The sequence below is a fragment of the Fringilla coelebs genome (assembly GCF_963513975.1).
Source record: "Fringilla coelebs genome assembly, chromosome: 1".
NCBI classification, from domain to species: Eukaryota; Metazoa; Chordata; class Aves; order Passeriformes; family Fringillidae; genus Fringilla; species Fringilla coelebs.
Genome location: NC_140028.1, coordinates 112,636,581 through 112,655,506, shown reverse-complemented (window position 1 = coordinate 112,655,506; position 18,926 = coordinate 112,636,581). Strand labels below are relative to the sequence as shown.

Below are 18,926 nucleotides of genomic sequence, written 5' to 3'. Positions count from 1 at the left end.
TTAAATTTGAAAAATGGTATGAGGAGGGAAAGGACATAATTTTTAGACCCTCCATAGCTTTTATTTTCCTTTTGTGCAGGAGCTGCCAGCAAGGAGTTGAGACATAGGCAGCAGATGGCAGTGCACCATAGTGCATCCTCATGGAGGATGGACGTGGTGTTTGTAGCTGAGTTCAGGAGTGACACAGCAACTTTAACCTCAGCATTTCAAGGTGGCTTCCTACCCACCCCATGCAGCTGTGTACCTGGATTACATGGTAGCCCTTACACCAGCATGGCTCTGGGAGTGCAGCCTAGATTTGAGCTTTGCCTAGGAATTAACTCTGATGTTGAAGAGTTCCCTTTGGGTTGACATTGGAAGGGCTGACATGAAGTCCAGGAGCAACTGTGTGAGGCTGCCTTATTTGTATTGTCCATCACTAATAAATTCTGGTTTACAAGAGCCTTTCTGATCTCAGAATTGCAGGGAAAAATCCTCATACTAACCATTCCTTGACTATTGTTCCCATTGTCCTCTCAAGTATTTGGGATCTCACAGAGGAGCACTCTGCTGTCTCCCACCCTGGCACCTCAGTATGTCTCCTTGGAACTTCATTCAGTGATACCACCTCACTGTTTTGAATGCTGAAGGTATTCCAGATATTTCCATCTAAGTCTGGTTGTGTTAAGTCCTTTTAGTGTTGTGGAGTTAACACCACACACAGCCATAGCATATTCTTCTCTTCTATTCTATTCTATTCTATTCTATTCTATTCTATTCTATTCTATTCTATTCTATTCTATTCTATTCTATTCTATTCTATTCTGTTCTATTCTATTCTATTCTATTCTAAAGCATATCTTCTATTCTATCTATTCTATTGTGTAGAGTGTAATTTTTGTCATCTTACCTCTAATATGACCTTAATACATAGGATTGTATTACCAGCCTGCTTTTCTGCTTGGTTTTGGGTTTGTTTTTTTCTCCTGTTGATAGCCAGTTCCTTAATAGTTTCTGATGTCTCTCAGTGTCAGTGTTTGTCCTTCTAATGAGTGAATATTTTCATCCAGCTCAGCTGTTGGATTACAGCTCACACAGTGCAAGTCCCCAGGTTTTGGGCAGGAAATAAAACACAGCACATCTGTTACAGGTCACAGCTTCTGCCCTGTCACTGGCCATTGCAGTGTTGGGGCTAGAAGTGCACGCAGGAGAAGTGTCACTGGACTTTTCCTCCCCAAACCAGTCAAGCACTCTCTGTGCTTGGCAAATGAACTTAGCCCTGAATCTTGCCAGAAAAGCAGAGATCAGCAGCCCAGTGTGTCAGACACTGTTGCCATGCCTTTGTGGAGCACACAGACAGGTGGGACTGCCTCACCTTGCATGGAAAACTGGAGGCCCAGGGAGAGACAAGGCCCCACTACATTAAACATCTTACATGCTCTCATGTCACCAACCTTCTCTGTATCTCTACTTAAAAGCACAAGCCTCTGGAGGCAAAATTTTCTGTCAAGACTTTTTCTTGTTTTAAAAGCATGTTTGCCCGAGTAAAATAAAATAAGTAAGTATTTTCAGCTAATAACAGAAGTTAGTACTCAATTGCTCATTAAATGTTGCTCATGAACAGGAACTTTAAAAACCAGTCACTGTTGCTCTTAGTTACATTTGCCATAATAAATTCTGCCCTGAGAGTTTCAAATATTAAAGAAAACCTATCCACATACTGAAAAAATATTGTGGCCTGAGCGGGTGTAATAGAATTGGCAATACAATTTGTCTTCCCATGTGTAATTTTGTGTGTATATATCTATGTGTAAAATCAAACAATTGAGGATACAAACATGGCATCCTTTTTGAAAGTTTCATTTGAACTCACTAAGACAAAGAAGTGAAAATGTTAGCTAAAAACTGGTTCTGGCTTGTATTTTAATGTACAGTTTGATAATATCCATTTATCACCTAGGATGTGCTATTAAGTGAATTTTCACACCTGGTTATAGGCAAGAAGGGAGGGAATAGAACAAAACTGTTTGAGGAGAAGTATTATTTGGATTTAACTTTAATTGATGAAATTCCTTTCTGATGTTAAAAAAACTAGTCCATAGAAAAGAGACTCCTGATTCCCATTTACTAGGATGGCACATCAGCTGCTGGGAGACAGTGGAGGAAGGAAGGATTTCATTCACATCCGAATATATATAAAAGAATATAAACGGAATGGAATTGCTTGTTTTGACATGGATCGAAATCTTTCTTTTATGAAATCTGATAGTGGGAAGGGCAGGAGAAGATTTCAGCTGTGTATTACAGTAGTTATGTCCCAGGCAAATTACCACCTTTGTGTTTCTTTTTTTGTCTTCCAGGGATGCTAAACCCTCTTTGAGTTGCGAGGATTCTTTTGTTTGTGGTGGCTGTTCTTGACATAACAAAAGCACTGATATGTGGAGTGGCTACATAAAGCCATCATACAGCCAAGTGCACACTCATAAGTTGAAGAGTAGGGAAAAAAGCAAATGAGATTTCCCATTCCCTTCTAGAATAGGTCACATGAGGGAGCAAGAGCTGCCTGTGGTCTCTCTGCCTTCTCCAGCAATTGCTGCAATGAATACCCCACTGCAACAGGTTATTTTCTAATTGCTGTGGGCTCCTTCCTGATAGCAGACCCCAGCTAAAATACTCACATTCATTCCTGTATATAACAACAGTAGTTTTGTTTTATTTCTGGGGCAAATTGAAGAAAGGTGTGAAAACTTCAGATCTTCAGTCTGTGGAGAAGCACATGGGCTTATGGTCCAACCTGCATGGGCAGACAGTAAGGGCAAAGGTCTAACACAGGGCTCACAAAATCTGCTTCGGAGTCCCTGTAAGAACTCAGGTATATTTTCCATTCATAAATATTTGTAAATATGGTCACTTTCTTGAATGGCCTTTCTCTTTAGACCTTATTTTGGGTGGAAAGATACAAGTCACCATGCAAAAGTCACCTTAGGCACTGAGTGACGTGGGCAGCTTTTTGTTTGCAGAATAAATGCTATTTGTTTTTTTTAGGTCCTTTTAGATTAACAGACAGAGGTATGCTATGATATTTACTGATTTTTTTTTCTATCTGGTAGAAGCATAAGCTACTGACATATGGTGCTGCCTGATATAATACATTTATTAACTGGTACAATATCGTTTCAGGTATTGCTTTATTTGTGCACACAGTTACCAATATAAAACTCTTCCTATTGCATCAGCTGTCTTTTCCTTATATCTTGATGTTCCCATTTTTGCATCCTTTTAATCTGCAGTTGTACATGTAGGCTAGTATCTGTACATTATCAAAGCTGTATTTCAGACTAGGAGACAGGAAATACAAGGCAAGAAGGACAATGGAAAAGAAACCACCAAAAAAACGTTGGCTATTGTTGAAGCAAGGTGAAGCCTACACAAGGGTCACATTTGTTCTTTATTTACCACCCTATATTTGGATTCCTAATCCTTTAAAAGCAGTTACTTCTGGGCAGTAACTCTCTTGGACCTATGATGAATACTTTCAGCCGAAGAAAGAAGTTCACAAACATAGAGCAAAAAGAAAGAAAGGGAAAGCAAATGTGCCCATTGCTCCAAGGAGGTTCAACTGAGTTATGGAGGTGATGTCAGTTAAGAATTTGAATTAATGCCCAAGATTCAAAATATGGGGGTAAGTTCATGTGGTAATGTGAACTCAGTACATGGTAATGTGAACTTAGGTTTAGTACTCAGTGCAGAAGCAGGGCTCAGCATTGATGGTCTCTATCTGGTTTGCCCATTCCAAACTTCAAGCTGCTTTAATTTAGTGGAGGATTTGGGCTTCTTGCTCACTTTACCACATTTTTAGCAAGCTTTTGAAATCAACAATGAAATGAAATCAAATCCTATGATTTGCAGAATATTCATTTTAGATGATGTTTGCTGATCTTCTTCACTATACTCAAGTCATGATTTAACCTCTGATAAACTGGCAAATGCCACAGCAATTGCTATCTTTTCATTGAGAAAGGGAAAATAAGTTTCCCTTTGTTTGAAATATCAACAAATATTCCCAGCAGAGGTGATGACAAGGACAGAGAGGATTTCAAAGCTACCTTTACTCTCCCTGCGACAGTCATAGGAGCTTGACCCTTACAAACCAGTTTGGAGGAGTTCAGTAAACTCAGTTCTGACAAGGGGACTGGGTTTTTCTGATGCCTGTGAGAGGCAGCCCAAGGAGATCAGACAAGTCAGACTAGACAGAACACTAAATCAATCAAAATATGGCCATCATTTGTTCAGTGTGCAGAGAGAGTGTATTTCTCTGCAAAAAAGTATGCATGTTGATTTTTTTCATATTAATTCTTGATAGATGTGTCTGTCTGATAAGTATAAGGAAAGTCATCCTTTCCCTCAATTTAATAAAACCTCGAGGAACAGCATGTTCTCGATAACATAAAGGCATTCACTTGGTAGTAGGGTAATAAATTTCCAGATGGAATGGCCTGGTGCTTATATGTCTGCACAAGATATCTGTAAACAAATTTGAAAAGTAAGTTTTCTGCTGTAAAGTTTATTGGCTTTACATTGACCAGTATTTACAAAGCAGAATTTGTGAGTATGGTTAAATTGTTTAAACTTCTTAAATAAAGGAAAAGTAAATTCTAAAATAAACAGATGCTTACTGTAAGCTTTAAAAAATATTTATTCAGCTGGTTTTCCCCTTAAGTCCAGTATCAGTATTAGAACACTGAAATAAAATAGAAGCCTTTAATGTAGTTCATTATTGTAGAAGTCTGTGACCAACTAATCCATCCTCCCACTGGACCCTAAGTGCATCTCTCATCTAGTGAACTCTCCATTCCTAAAGCCTCCTAATACACTTTTTATTTCTGATGTCACTTTCCCACCCTTCAACAGACAGAAGTGGTATGAGTCTTTACATCAACATAGACTTGTTCTGCTGATGCCTTTTGATATTGGCAAATATTTAAAGCTATTTTACCTCATATAATAAACTGTGTTTGGTGTCCTTCCTGTAATTTGAGTTTTTTGCTCTAGAGGGGCTGTGCAATGTTCATAAAGTCCAGCTTCTCTCTTTGTAAGTGATAGACTATATTCTGAAATATATTTCAGAATATACATTTACTTTCTTATAGGAAAAGTATCTTCATAAAGCTTAAAGCATTCTAAAATAGCAAGGTTTTTCAAATAAAGTGAAGAGGAAATCAAATGTGTATGTCAGCTTATCTTAGGTTTATCAAAATGTTACAGAAAACATGCTTGTCTGTATCAATATTCCTTACCATTTGCCCTGTTAATTTCTTTCAAAGCCACTCTAGCATCAACAAAATTGTATGACAAGTCATATGCTGGGAATATCTTGCCAAATTTAAAAGTCATTATAATCAGTTTCTTGTGGGAACTAAAAAAAAAAAAAAGTAATCCTAGTGAGGCAACAATGCAACAGGACAAATCTAAATAATTGACAGGACAGCTACATTTTGGCAAAGATAGTGGCAAAAATCTCATGATAATTTCTTCTACAGGTTTTTTGCCATTAAAATGGGCTTTAAGTAATAGTTTGCAATGCTAAGATGCCTTTCTATACATTTACAACCTCAGTAAAATCTGACATCCAAACAGAGGAAGACGAAACAATATGTTTGATATAACCTTTGCCAGTAGCCAACTGGATGTTTATCAGCAATTACATATTATAGGCTGAAAAGAATCAAATTACATTTAATATGATGGCAACATCTGAGGCAAGACATTTTTGTCTTCCACAGCTAAATAAATTGAATATGAATGGACTTGACAGCATGTAATGTGAAATGCATTATGGTCTGGAGACTGGGGGTCGCCCTAACAACCAGACAATATTTCCTTAATTAAGTATAATTTCTTTCCTATGTGATCACAAGAAGATTCTTAACTGGTGAATTAATGATCTGGGAAATGCATGTAATTCTCTGCTCTAGGTAACTGTCAGCTTAAAACATGTTAAGCTGTCTTAGGAAAGCTGCAAATATTTGATTTGTTTTCCCAGCTTCTTTTTCTAGTGTATTAAATGGTGTGTATTTAGGGACAGGAATATATATATTTTCAATTTGAAAATGATATGTTTTCTGTACCTGGGCAATTTTTTTGTCCTTGATATATTTTCTCTCTAGTCCCTATTTTTTAATAGTTTGTTGGCAATGCCTGTTGTGCTTACTTATTTGCTGGAAGACATTTGCTCTCAGATTTTCCATTCTATGTCTGGCAGTTGCATTTGTTACACTAAACCATAAGACTTCCTTCACCACTGCCCCTTCTTTATTTCCAGGTTCGTGAATTAAACCCAGAAATAGTTATCAGTCTGTCACACATGTAGTCATAGCAAGTTCCTTCAACTGTACTTTTGCAATAACCATCTTTACACAGGATTGCATCCAGAGGGTTCTTGAGTATCTCCAGTGAGGGAGACTCCACAACCTCTCTAGGCAGCTTCTTCCAGTGCAGGATCACCAGCACAGTAAAGAAGTTCTTCCTCAGGAGCTTCCTATTTGTCAGTCTCTGCCTGTTGCCTCTTGCCTGATTGCTTGGCAACGCTGAGAAGAGCCTGCTTCCATGCTCTTCACACCTTTCCTTCGGATGCTTGCATACATTGATGCCCTCTGATCATCCCCATGGCCCCCCTCTGGACCCTCTCAAACAGGTACACATTTTCTTTATGCTGGGGCCCCCAGAGCTGGACTCATCTCTCAAAGTGGGATATCATGGAGAAGAGAGGGAGAATCACCTTCCTCGTCATCACAAGTGGGGGCCCAGCTTGTCTGTCATGGAAAGCCCTGAGGCAATTCTCCATCTTTGAGCCAGAGGAGAACACTGCTTGTAGAGGGAACTGAGAACTGTTTATCAGTTGACAAATTAATTTGAGCCCGTATGGTTTGATAGAGTAAAAATGCTGATCACTCTGAACACAGAGCTTACAATGTCCTATCATAACCAAAAAGTGCAGCTGAAGCCCAAACCCTAGAATCTCATCTTGCTGCACGGTGTCCAAGGCCATTGATTTCAAAACCAAAACAAGATTATTTTTGTTGTGCATGGCTCTTCTTCAGACTCCTGCATTGATTCTGCTCCGCAGGAGCTGCTGGACGGGCTGAACGGGTGTGTGCCCCGCAGACTTGCTTTGAGACTCTTGCACCAAAGGGAAGACTTCACTGTGTGGTGGTCCATTAAATGAGTTAATCAATAAATTAATCAGTGGAAACCAGTGCAAGTTAATAATAGCCAATAAAGTGGCAAAAGTGGGAAGTGTTGTAGGTTTGATACATCACACTGATCAGCTTGTTTCCTAAGCATTTATTTGGAATCGTGACAGATACTCCACAGAGGCTGGGTTCTGTAATTTGTCAGATTTCTTTAGGGACTCTTGTCAATGCAATGTAAATCCACTCTGTGACATAAAGCAAGTGTGTATGTATTTCATATGCTGAGGATATTACAAAAATGGCTGACCAAAATGAGCCTACCTTCTTCTTACCCCACTGCATGCGAGGAATGAGTTTGCAGGGACTGCAAACTCTCTACTTCTCAGATAGGATGTGAATAGAAAAAATATTGATGGAAGGTGAGGCAAAATTGAATGGGTATTTCCCCAGAATTTTGTATTTTGTCTTACTTCTACTTGCAACTGAAAATGTGAAATCCTTAGCTTCTAATCAGATCCTTGGCAAAAATAACTCTATGTAAATGTGAGATAAGCATGTAAGAATAGATGTGCTATGAGTTTTGAAACAAGTTTGCTTTACAGGTTGGTTAAACAAGTTTGTTTATAGGTGAATTTTTTCCAGTATTCTCAAAGGGAGGACAAAAAGTCAATTATTTTGAACAGATACATTCATCTACATTTTTCACACTTTGTAGCAGATGTGATGTGATTGTGCAAGTTTGTGATGTGTGCACACAAAGTTGCATACAGAGTAAAATTATTATGTCTTATGAAGAAATGACTGGAAATACTGAAAAAGAGCAGACCACACTTTCCAACTGACTTTCTCCAACCAACACAGGAAATAGCATTTTAAAATATTGAACTGAAGAGAATCAACACTTCGCTAAGTCACGATGTTGCCAACATGGGACCTTGGGTAGTGGGAGAGCAAAAAACCATGGAATATGAATGGCAAAGGAGCTCTCCCTCTAAAGCTCCTCTGGCATGTCTTTTGTTTCATTTTTTGTCAAAGTCTCAGTCTTGCTTTAGTGCATATGGTCTTTGTTATTAACGTCTTTGTTTTTCATGCAGAGAAGAAAAATGCTTTTAAACACTGTGTATGTGTTTTAAATGGGTGTCACTACCAAACTCACTGTCAATAGCTAGTCTTAATCAACTGTAAAATACCATGAGTAAGGGTTCTTAATTGAGACTGGAAAAATCCAAGATAATTACCAAAATAGGCTGAAGATCTCTGAGACTGAAGGCTTTAGAAGGCAGAGGAAATTGGGGACATATGTGTTCTGTCTGTAAGATTGTTCTATATAGGATATGGAAAAATGGAAATGACAGGCATTTTGCAATGTACAGTAGCATTCATCATAGAAAGAACATATGCATTAGTTTGTCAGAAGCAATGAAGTAAAAAATGGCACTTAATTGGAGCTGACATAAAATGGCCTCATTAGCAGTACAAATAATATATGTGTGTAGCTTGGTTGTCAATAGGAGCAAAACATATTTTTTCTGACAGATGTATTAGTGTCTTTTAAGATTCATGTCAAGTTTTCAGTCAGGTTCACTCATTTAAAGAGTGCCTTTTTTTTTTCTTCTTCTTCTTTTTTTTTATTTTTTATTTTTGACTGTGAGAGGTTGAACTGTAAATAATTTGTTTCCAGGGTGCTGTGATAACACCAACAATGGACCACACTATGTCAATGCAGCCAGCAAGCATGATGGGCCCTCTCACCCAACAGATGAACCACCTTTCCTTGGGCACAACAGGAACGGTAAGATCACTCTTTTTTTCTCTATTGCCAAGCATCTCTTGCTTACTGAGTTTCCTAAGGTAATTGGCTACTCTTTTCAGTGGTTTTGATGGTGAAGTGAGGGCTTCATCATCATACAGTAAGCATAAGTTATTACAGAACAGAAATGACAAAGTAGCATGAGTAATAAAATGGTAGGCCAACAGCACCTGATCTATATTTAAGAGGAATTATCTGTACTAGTTCTCATGTAATTATGGAAGTACTGCTCTATCAATTTGTTTTTTAAATTGTTTGCTTGTCAGTTGAGAAAGTTTCAGACCACTGGGATCGGGAGTTCTGGCTTTGTGGTGGGATCGTCTACTCACTTCAAACCATAGCAGCCAGCTGGTATTTTTGTATTTTGTTCCAGGCTTAGAAATGGGATTTTTGGTCAAGGCCAGCTGTGTTTCTAGTATATCATATTTAAATATGCATATTTCAACAACTGTTTTCAAATTTTCTTTTTAAACTGTGTAGGTCATACCCAGTTAACTCCCCCAGAGTCAGAGAAAGGCAAGACCCATTCTTAATTAAAATCATTCAAGCTCTCTGAAAAGTTCCTAAAGTACAGCAACTGCAGACCATAAATGGTGGTTTGATATGTGACTGTGTGTACCCTGCATGTGATGTAAATTTTTACAAAAATATAGGCATACATATTATGCTTCAGTTACTTTAGCACACATGAAACATGTAATTACATAACATGCTCTGTTATGCACTTATCCTTTTTTTCACCACTCTTCTACTTGATACTAATCTATAGGAACACAGTTTTCCAACTTTTTTTTTAATTGAATAAGGTATTTAATAGAATTGCATCTGTACAAAGTTATTTAACTCACTGTGTTGGCTCACTTCCTGATCTCTTCTCTTCTGCTGCTTCTTCCTTATCTGTTGAATTTAATTCTAACTACAGTGTCTCTTCCCACTTCTTTAAAAAAATCTCAGTTAAGCTCTAAGAGTTCTGTATTTTTTTCTGACGAAACTTAAATATGATGGCTCATTGTTTATTCCTGACATTTTAGATGTTGCATTCAATAATCAAAAGAAGTAGAAATTACATGGCAAAGTTAATCTCAGCATTTTCCCCTTCATGAAGTTGAAGGAAATACTTGGTCTAGTGAGAATTTCTGCATGTGTAATTATTGTGGTTCCAAAGCTTGTTTAAAAGTTAAGGCAAGGAAATGGAAAATGAATTCTGATTGTGCTGTTGGGTAACTCCTATGAATTTCTTCCTCTGCCTGTCATTTTCAATTCCGTAACACTTAACAGACATTGTCTTCTGCACTCATTGTCTCACAATCTTAATGCAAACTAGAAAATTCCCAGTTAATGTTCTCTTCTTGCTTGAGAGCACTGTTACAGTGCTTACAGTAACAAATCCATCTGGGCAGTCAGGCAAAGGACTCTGAGAGAGAGTGGGTCATCTAGTGGGTGACAGTGAGATCCTCAACTCATGTTACTGCAACCAAATGAAAATCTTTCCTTTATTTTCCTAGATCTTTACATAGTTTTAGCTTTCAAGGTCACAGCATTCCCTGTGATAATTTGTTGAATACATTCAGAGGTATTCCATAAAGGTTTTTGTTTACTATGTAAAACTCCAAAGTCATTTGCAGAAAACTTAAAGACCAAGAAAGAGTAAATGATTGATGAGTTCTACAATATCCATAGGCTTTTCCAACATCCTAAATGACACCTATTTTATCACATACAAGATTTCTCTTAGATTAAAACAGCATCAGCACCATATTCAGTTTAAATACTCATGCAAGCAGTATAATCATGGGTGTCATAGAGAATTTCTTCTGTTGAGAATTCCTCCTACCAGAAATCAGGATTTGGGCTGCCAGTAGCAGTTTTGCTGGATGTATCCTTCCAGACGTGAAAGTCATTCTTCAACATATATTCTGTTACAGAAAAAAAAAAACAACAAAACAACATGGGGAACACGAGCTATTTAGAGATTTGATTTATTTAGAGATATTTTTACTTCATTTATTTGGAATTCTGAGTTTTGGTCCAGAGAGAGGAGCATTGAGAGCATAAAGCATGAAGAATTGTGCCAAGTCCAAGCCATACTACTGTGAGTGCCTCAGCAGGACTAGGTTTTATGGGAGATAAAAGATATAAATTATACATTTCTGTTATGAATATATTTTTCAATTTTATCCTTAAAACTGTGCAACAGAGTGCGATAAAGAGCCACCAGCTACCTTTCAAGAAACCAGCCAGATTTTTTTAGGCAAACAAGACAAAAAGTCACAAATAATTCTAATCAAATAATTCTACTCACTCTTGGCTGTAACTCTGTCCCAGTTTAATTTAAAAACTTGCAGTATGCAAAGCAGTTTTTATTGGAAGGCTTTCATATGTTCACTTCCTTAGACAAAGCATTTTGCTAATTAACATAACATATTTCTCAGCCGAAACAGACCCCTGTGGTCACTTAAGTGAGAGTTGACTTCAAAACCACCTCCACACTTGCCTGATTCAGGATGAATACTGGGTTTCTAAAAGATTGCTTCAACAGAAAATCTATTCTCTAGTGAGCAAGCTAGAGATATAGTATAAAGGTCTATGCATCTTCGTACCTGGTGGGAATCACTCAGCCTTTTGATGTTCCTTAAAACATTAAAATACTCATTCCAGGCTGGAGCCATTCCATCTCCCTTTTCACTCTTTAGCTCTTTGGTCAGGTCAGTGACCCGAGTAACAGCAGCCTCTGCCATTTTGTGCCTTGACTCCAAACACTGGATTTGGGTTTGGATCTCTCAGCCCTGAAGCACACATTAAAGCCCTCGGGAATCCAGGGGGAAGCTGCCTCCATCCACTTGATTATTTGGTCACCAGCCCAGGTCAGGCTTCATGGTCCTAGGGTGTTCACTTCCATCTGGGAGCTTCCAATTGACCAGTCAAAACAAAGTAGTTTTCTTATAGACTTACTCATGGTCACCTGAATTTCCCTCATGCTGGGTAAAGCCTTCTCCCCAAAACCCAAATAATTTTGTTTAGAAAACTATTTGCCATGAATAGGGGCAAGAAGTTTTCTTTCTGTCCAAACTCCCCAAAAATGCATATTTAATTTCATTTTATTATATTTTTAACATTCTTAATTCTTATCTATTATTGAATTGCCCACATAAAATTAGACAATTCTTCTATACCAAGCACTCCCTAATCAGGAGGATGCCTAAGCAGGCTTTCAAGATGCCTGGAAAAGCTGCAAATCCATCTTTGCTTTATTCCAATGCCAAAGGATGGTATAGGGCACTGGAGGGAGGGAGGAGGTAAAGGTGTGCCATTTATGGCATCTCAACCCTATGTTCCTGTGTGGTGAAATTGGTACAGCATTTGCATGTCCCAGTTACTGTGCTTTGTGCTTTATCCACCAAGAACATAATTCTTTTTTGCCTTTATGAAAATCAAATTGATTTCTGCCAGTGAAAATACAGTTTTTGTTGCTGATGAATTGAGAGGCACATGTGCTGCTCTGATCACTTCCCCATTCTGCTTGAAATCTGGAGTTAAGCAGACAATCTGCCAGAGGGATGATTTCTGCCGTATTTATATGTATTTTTCATAGATACCTCTTCACTCAAAAAGAGCAAAAAGCATTTACATGGGTGTGCTAGCTGTGGGCAAATACATAAAGAAAACCTAAGCTTAAATTATTTCAAGATTACAGCAAGAAAGCAATAGCTCTGAATATTCTGATTAAGGCTGACAACCCAGTCTCAGCTCCTACAATTGTATTAAAATGAAATTTTAATGCCAGAAGGCATAATGTGAAGATAGGCAAGAGGTTTAAGGCTTGGTTTTTGGTTTTTTTTTGGTTCTAGTTTATTATTATTTATTATGGTAAGTCTTGTTTTTCCTATGTAATATTCACCTACAATTAGGTCTGCTATTAAAAAAGGTACTGTAGAGGGAGAATAGAGTGTGTGAGTCTGTAAGGGTAGCACTGAAAGAGCAGCATTAGTATGTGTTTAATAATGTATAGAGGCTGGAATTGTTCCATCACCAGCCTATCACTCAAAATGTTTCTGATACAGCCATTGATCTGACATCTCTTTCGTGGTTTAATAACACTGGGATTGATGCCTGAGTGTATATAATACAAAAACCTTTAGAAATGTAAAAACTGAGCAGTTTGATCACTGCCTTATTGCTCCTTGGCACTTCCAAGTTTGGCCATCAGCAGCAATAATCTGCCTCTTCGGTGGGAAGCAGATTTGCTTTATTCTTTTTCCTCTGCTTGTCATTCCTGAAGGAAGTTTGCTGTTCTGCCCTTTCTTGGTTGGGGTTTCCCTCCCCTCCCTGATGTTAGTATCCATTTCAGACACTGCTTGGGTTCCAGTTTCATTCAGTAGTTTGAGGCAGCCTTTGTTAGTCCTCATAGGCAGAGGGGTAACTCCAGCTTTTTTTCCCTCTCCTTTGGAGCTGCCTTAGTGTGGCCTGGTTTCATCTTTAACCTTTGAGGCATACACCAATGGGACAGTGAGTAGAAGGTTTTTTACTCAAGCTGGTAGTTCAACTGGGCTGCTTAATTGTTCTTCACACTTGACGTTCCCTCTGCTTTCAGTTTCTAATTTAGGAACTTGATAGGCACCTTACAAAATAAACCCTCCATTGCTCTTTTTAAACAGCAACAGGAACAAACAAACAAAAAAAAAAGTTTAATTGTTCCAGATACTCTGCATTAAAAACACAGTCAAGGTGAAAGAATTGCAATGACATAATGAGGGATCCTGTTGAAACTGCAAACTACCTTAACTCAGCTTTCCTGGTTTATAGTACACCGAAATTTCTCAGTGGAATAGCAGGCTTGTTATGCAGGTACATCAGTCTTATCTTTCACTTTGTTAGTTCTTTTTGTTGCCAGCAAGGCTTGATGATATCTCCAGAACCCTTCAATGGAACAACAAGCTTGTCGTAGGTTTTTTATCTTTTATTTCCTTTGGATGCTCCATGGTCACTGGTGGTTTAAAATGTCACCTGAAGGCCTCAGCAGAATAACTGCTTTGTTAGATAGGGTTGGCTTTTTTTCCTGTTTAATCTCCCATTCTATTTGCAGATACTACAGCTACATGGAGCTGAAACATCATCTCATTCCCCTCATGTTCAGATTCTTGTTCAAAAAGTACTCTCTGTTATTCTAATTGCATGTCACAAGGTCCTTGGAGAGCTACAGGAGCAAAGTTTCTTTGCAGTCTTGTGCCTTTCACGTTATCAGGTGTTAATCTTAGAGCTCTTTTATTTTATTTATTGACTGACAGTTTCAGTTACTGTTTGTGCGGAAAATATAGGACTGAACCCATTTCAAATGAAATAGCCTAGTTCAGGCTGAAACTAAGATCTTTCTTATGCTTGTACTCTGCCAAAGTCCAGGGCAAATGTAAGTGATTAACAACATGGAGCTGTCTGGGGCAGGAGATCCATTTAAGGAGAATTGATTCTGGTTAGAAGAGAGAAGATCAGCATAAATTCTTGTGAGATTTATAAAAAACAAGTAACTCCTCCGGCACCTTTTTTCCCAAATATTCTCTTGAAAGGCAGTTCCAATTTACCTCATGAAATTTGAGATAAAAATGGACATTCAGTGACAAGCACCAGATTCTAAGCAGTCAACAGCAGTCAGCTCTGGTGTAGGTGAGACTCTTTCTGCTCATCTGTTTCAACAGGGGTTCCGCAGTCTATGTTTGACCATAGCAGTGGCTAGATGGTATTTTTGAAGGAATAGAGTTTATAAAACTATATCTCTGTAGTGTTCCCCCTTCTCTTCTGAATTCAGCTCTACCTTCCTGCCATTTGTTGGTAGTGGATTCCTGTTTGCCTTTGTGTGCAAGTGTTCCAATCTTCAAAGCCACTACCTGTCGTAGGCAGGAAGGGAAAATGTAAAAGGTGAATAAACATAGATGGAGGGAATTCCATTTTTGGTCCATGCACCACTTCATCTGAGCCCAGCAGGTCAGTAGCTTTTGTTCTGTGTTAAATTTTACCTTCACACAACACTTCCACAAATGAACAAAGAGCTTTTGTTGCCTCTCTTTGAGGTATCAGCTACTGACTCAAAGTGACATTAGCCCAGATTCCCTTTCAGAGAAGGAATCAGCTCCCTGATTGTGGTGATAAAAATACACATCAACACAAAGCAACAGTGTTTGGTCAGCAACAGCCAGCAAAGCAAAAGGTATCAGCCAGAAAAGCCCTAACTAATATAACTTCGTTTTCATCATCAAACTAACCTCATTCTTATAACTGATTTGCAGATGACTTTGCATAACTGTAAACTAGAACATTTAGAGGCTTGCTTCTCATTTTCTTACATGTGACTCCTGCAGTTCTTTTTGTGATTTCTAGAAGTGCCTCCTGGTGAATGGGAGTGCAGTTCAATGCCACCTCTTCCAAGCATGTTGTTGTTGTATTTAGTGATAGCCATGCACTGCATATAAAATGAACTTTTTTATTTTGTAGTAATGAATAGAAACTGAAAGCTATAAAACTGCTAGTATCTGGCATAAATTTAGTGGTTTGCAGAATATCCTGCCCAAAAAGGTTCAAGTGTAGTCATACTCCCAGATGAACCAAGATTGCAAAGTCATTTTGCTAACTGTTAGTAGGTCATTTACCTAAATACTTTGAATTTCAGGAGGAAAAATATAATGTTTACGCATTTTCTTGTGAAATTGTGCTGATGCTATAAATTACAGGCAAGTTTTGGGGAGAGAAAGAATGTCTTTATTTAGCAGACAAAGAGGTAGAAGAGAGGAGCAAATAATAGGTTAAAAAAAAAATCCTGAAAATTATTCTAGGTTTGAAACATCCCACCACACCTACAACTGACAAACTCATTAAGAGGTGGAAAGCAAAAGTACTGTAAATGTCAGATCTGTCATCTATGTTTTCTTGATATGTTTTCTCTTTTGTAAATGTGTTTCCCATTTTTTCCATCAAGAAGAGAACTCTTTGTTTTTATTGTCCTGCCTGTGTTTAAACAAGGCTTGAGTAATTCTGACTGAAATGAGGAATATGGCTTTCCAGAAAAATAATAAATCCAAATATAAGTGGTGAAGACAAGCTCTGTGTGGGCTCTGTAATACAAGGCAAGTCTGAGGATCTTAGAGAGGTGAAGGGTGTTTTTCAAAACTGTGGCCATGTGAAAAGCAAGTGTCTCCCAGAGGCGCTGCTTCCACAGCTCTTCTCTGCCAAGAGCTGGGAAACAGATCTGTGGTCATTTCACCTCATGTGCAAGTGCACACAAACACACCAAGAAGTCTTGAAATCCTTGAAGAAAAGAACAACATGATAAATTATATGGGAAACCAGCTAGTTTATCCTAAGTACTGGTGCAGTCCTTCCCACAATATCATTTAGGTCTAAGGTGAAGCACTTGAACTGTATCAACTTCAGAGAGCGAGGTAAACTTTAGCTGAAAGAAAAGGGCGTGAAGTTGAAAGACAACAGTGGTTTACAACACAACAGAGGTGCAGGAAGGGTATCCATGGAAAGGAAAAGAAATTTTAGTGGTGCTAACAACAAGGTTGTGATGGTAGAATAGGGAAAGCATAACTTTAATATGTTGCAGAAGACGTTAAGAGCTAGACTAGTGTTTGGAATGAAGCATAGAAAGTTCCTTGGTTGGGACATCTAGAACTCAATTGGACTTTAAAATTCACAGTAGGAATTTCCAGGTGTTGACAGAAATCCAGAGCAGGGGCTAATAGACTTTTTTCATCTCCAACCTCTGTTTTTCATCACAAAGAGAGGCACAAGATACATTGTCATTTCAGTTCAAAGCAAGTAATATTCGTTTAAATACCAAGACTTCAGGATCTTTTAAAAACTTTCAAAAATGTTTACTGAGCATGATGTACTAAGACTCAGAAAAGAGCCGTGCATCAAAATAACATTTTATTTACAATGTGTGAGGTTTCAAGGCAAAGAGTAAACCCATGTTGCAACTGACCATTCACAGTATTGTCTTACTAAAAATCATTTGGAACCAAGAGGTAAGATTGAATCATTTCAACATGTTTTGTGTGTTTAGTAAGTATACTGAACTCTTTGGATTATTTTTTTTTTCTTCTTTCCAATAAGATGGGTACATTTTGTTAAGCAAAATATTTCTGCTCTGAGCAGCAACCTTTGAATTACATTTCCCATGTTCTTAAGGGAAATTTTTTAATTCAAGAGGTATTGGGACTTCACGGAAACACTAGATACACTAGACTGCAGGTGTTGCAGTGTTTTGGAAGGTGACCTGTGGCCATGTTACTGAAAACACATACAATGGAATTGAAAGTGGCTTTAATCTGAAAGACGTTCAGTATCTTACGTATTTTGATCACAATGAAAGAGATAACCTGTCTATTGGACAAAGTCCTGGACCTCCAGCTGCTCACAAAAATAATATTCCATTGAATTTCCCTGCCTTTTCATATATTATATCCCTCTGCATTTCAGCTCACAGTGCATTTCGCAGTTAACCCACATGGCTTATCAGATGGTTGGCAAACTGGTTCCCCAAAGGTTTAAAGTTCCTGTAAGACAAATTACCAGTGCTTTTGAGGTATCTTTCTTGTTTTCTTCTGGAAAGAGCAGCCTGTTCAGGGTTCACTCATTTGTGAAGCAAGTTTAAATGAAGGAGCTAAAGGTACAGGCTTCATACATTGTGCAAGACACTGGTATCCTGTATATACAATGATTTCAGCCTGAAGTTCTCAGAGAAGGATAAGCTTTTGTTCAAATTATTTACAAATCTATAGGGAGCTGTTGATGGCAATAACCTCTGTGCCCTCTGATGGTATTTTATTATCTGTGAGTTATGGGTGTTTCTGTGTCAGAGCTCAGAGGCTGTACAATCCTCTTGCTCCTGAAAGACTCAATTTGGGAGGAGAATTCCGCTATACCTAATATTTACTATGAAACATCTCAGTCAGCACTTTTCATTGAGCTGTAGCAAGGGGTTTGAGAGCAGCTGTGTTGAGTGAATTTGGGAGTTTGCTGAATTGAATTGTTTTTCTAGCAAGGTGATGAACTGTTGAACTCAGCAGATTTCTACTGTGTGGCAGAGGTGAGCAACACCTCACTGGGATGGGTCTGGGGAGCGCTCATATCCAGAGGCGCATCCTTTTCTGGTCCTGTGAAGGACTGCTCTATGCTTTGTGACATTTTATGACTTTTGAATGTGGTATACTCACCTGTATGCTTCTAATTTTGCCCTTTTAATATTAGTAGTTGTAATACAGCAACAGAAAATTTAAGACTTTAGTATCTAAGTGTCCAAATATTGCACATTTGCCAACCTCAACTCCCGGTTTTCCTTTGCTGTGTTTCCCTAAGGGGTTTCTCTCAAATCAATATAATATTTATAAGACACAAACTGATTTCACTGATGCAAGAGCTTCATGCTGTTTGTGTTCTCTGGCTTGTGAGCCACAGCTCTGTGTAGTATTTGCAGTATAGACCAAAGGTGCTATGATTTCCAAAGTGATTTTTTTTTCAACCACTCAGGCACCTGACTGCTCCCTTACTCCTGAGTACTGTAATTTTACTCTGCTGCCAGCCTTTTCCACCTGGCAAAGGCCAGCATTTGACTAAAAAATTAGTTGTATTTGTTCTTTTTTCAATTGCTATTTTTGATAGTGCAAGCCAGAGTGACAAAAATACAATGACGAGGGGAAGTGTGAATTGGGCTATGATGGTATTCTCAGAGATAACCTTGCCTGGTTTATCCATGGAATCAAAATTGGTGCTCAAAATTTTAGTGTTCAAAGATAACTTTTTAACAAAAGCTATTTTGCTGACTTTTTTTAACATACATATGCTCCTAACTAGTTTTAGTACAATTGATTTCCTCTGAAGACAATAGACTTATCTCAGAATCTTTATTTTTCTTGAAATAAATGGCTGTTCCAACAAAATGGCCATAATTT

At 38.1% G+C, this 18,926-nt stretch overlaps 1 protein-coding gene across 2 annotated transcripts in view; it reads left to right on the top strand.

The window, feature by feature from the left end:
- Nucleotides 1-18,926, top strand: part of RBMS3 (RNA binding motif single stranded interacting protein 3) — a gene marked incomplete at its 3' end in the record, with an annotated part of 434,589 nt that overhangs the window by 392,522 nt on the left and 23,141 nt on the right. For both annotated transcript variants that reach the window (XM_084221492.1, XM_084221493.1), the window contains exon 11: nucleotides 8,854-8,964. In XM_084221492.1, coding sequence (XP_084077618.1) covers nucleotides 8,854-8,964 — 111 coding nt within the window. The remainder of the gene's footprint in view (nucleotides 1-8,853; nucleotides 8,965-18,926) is intronic.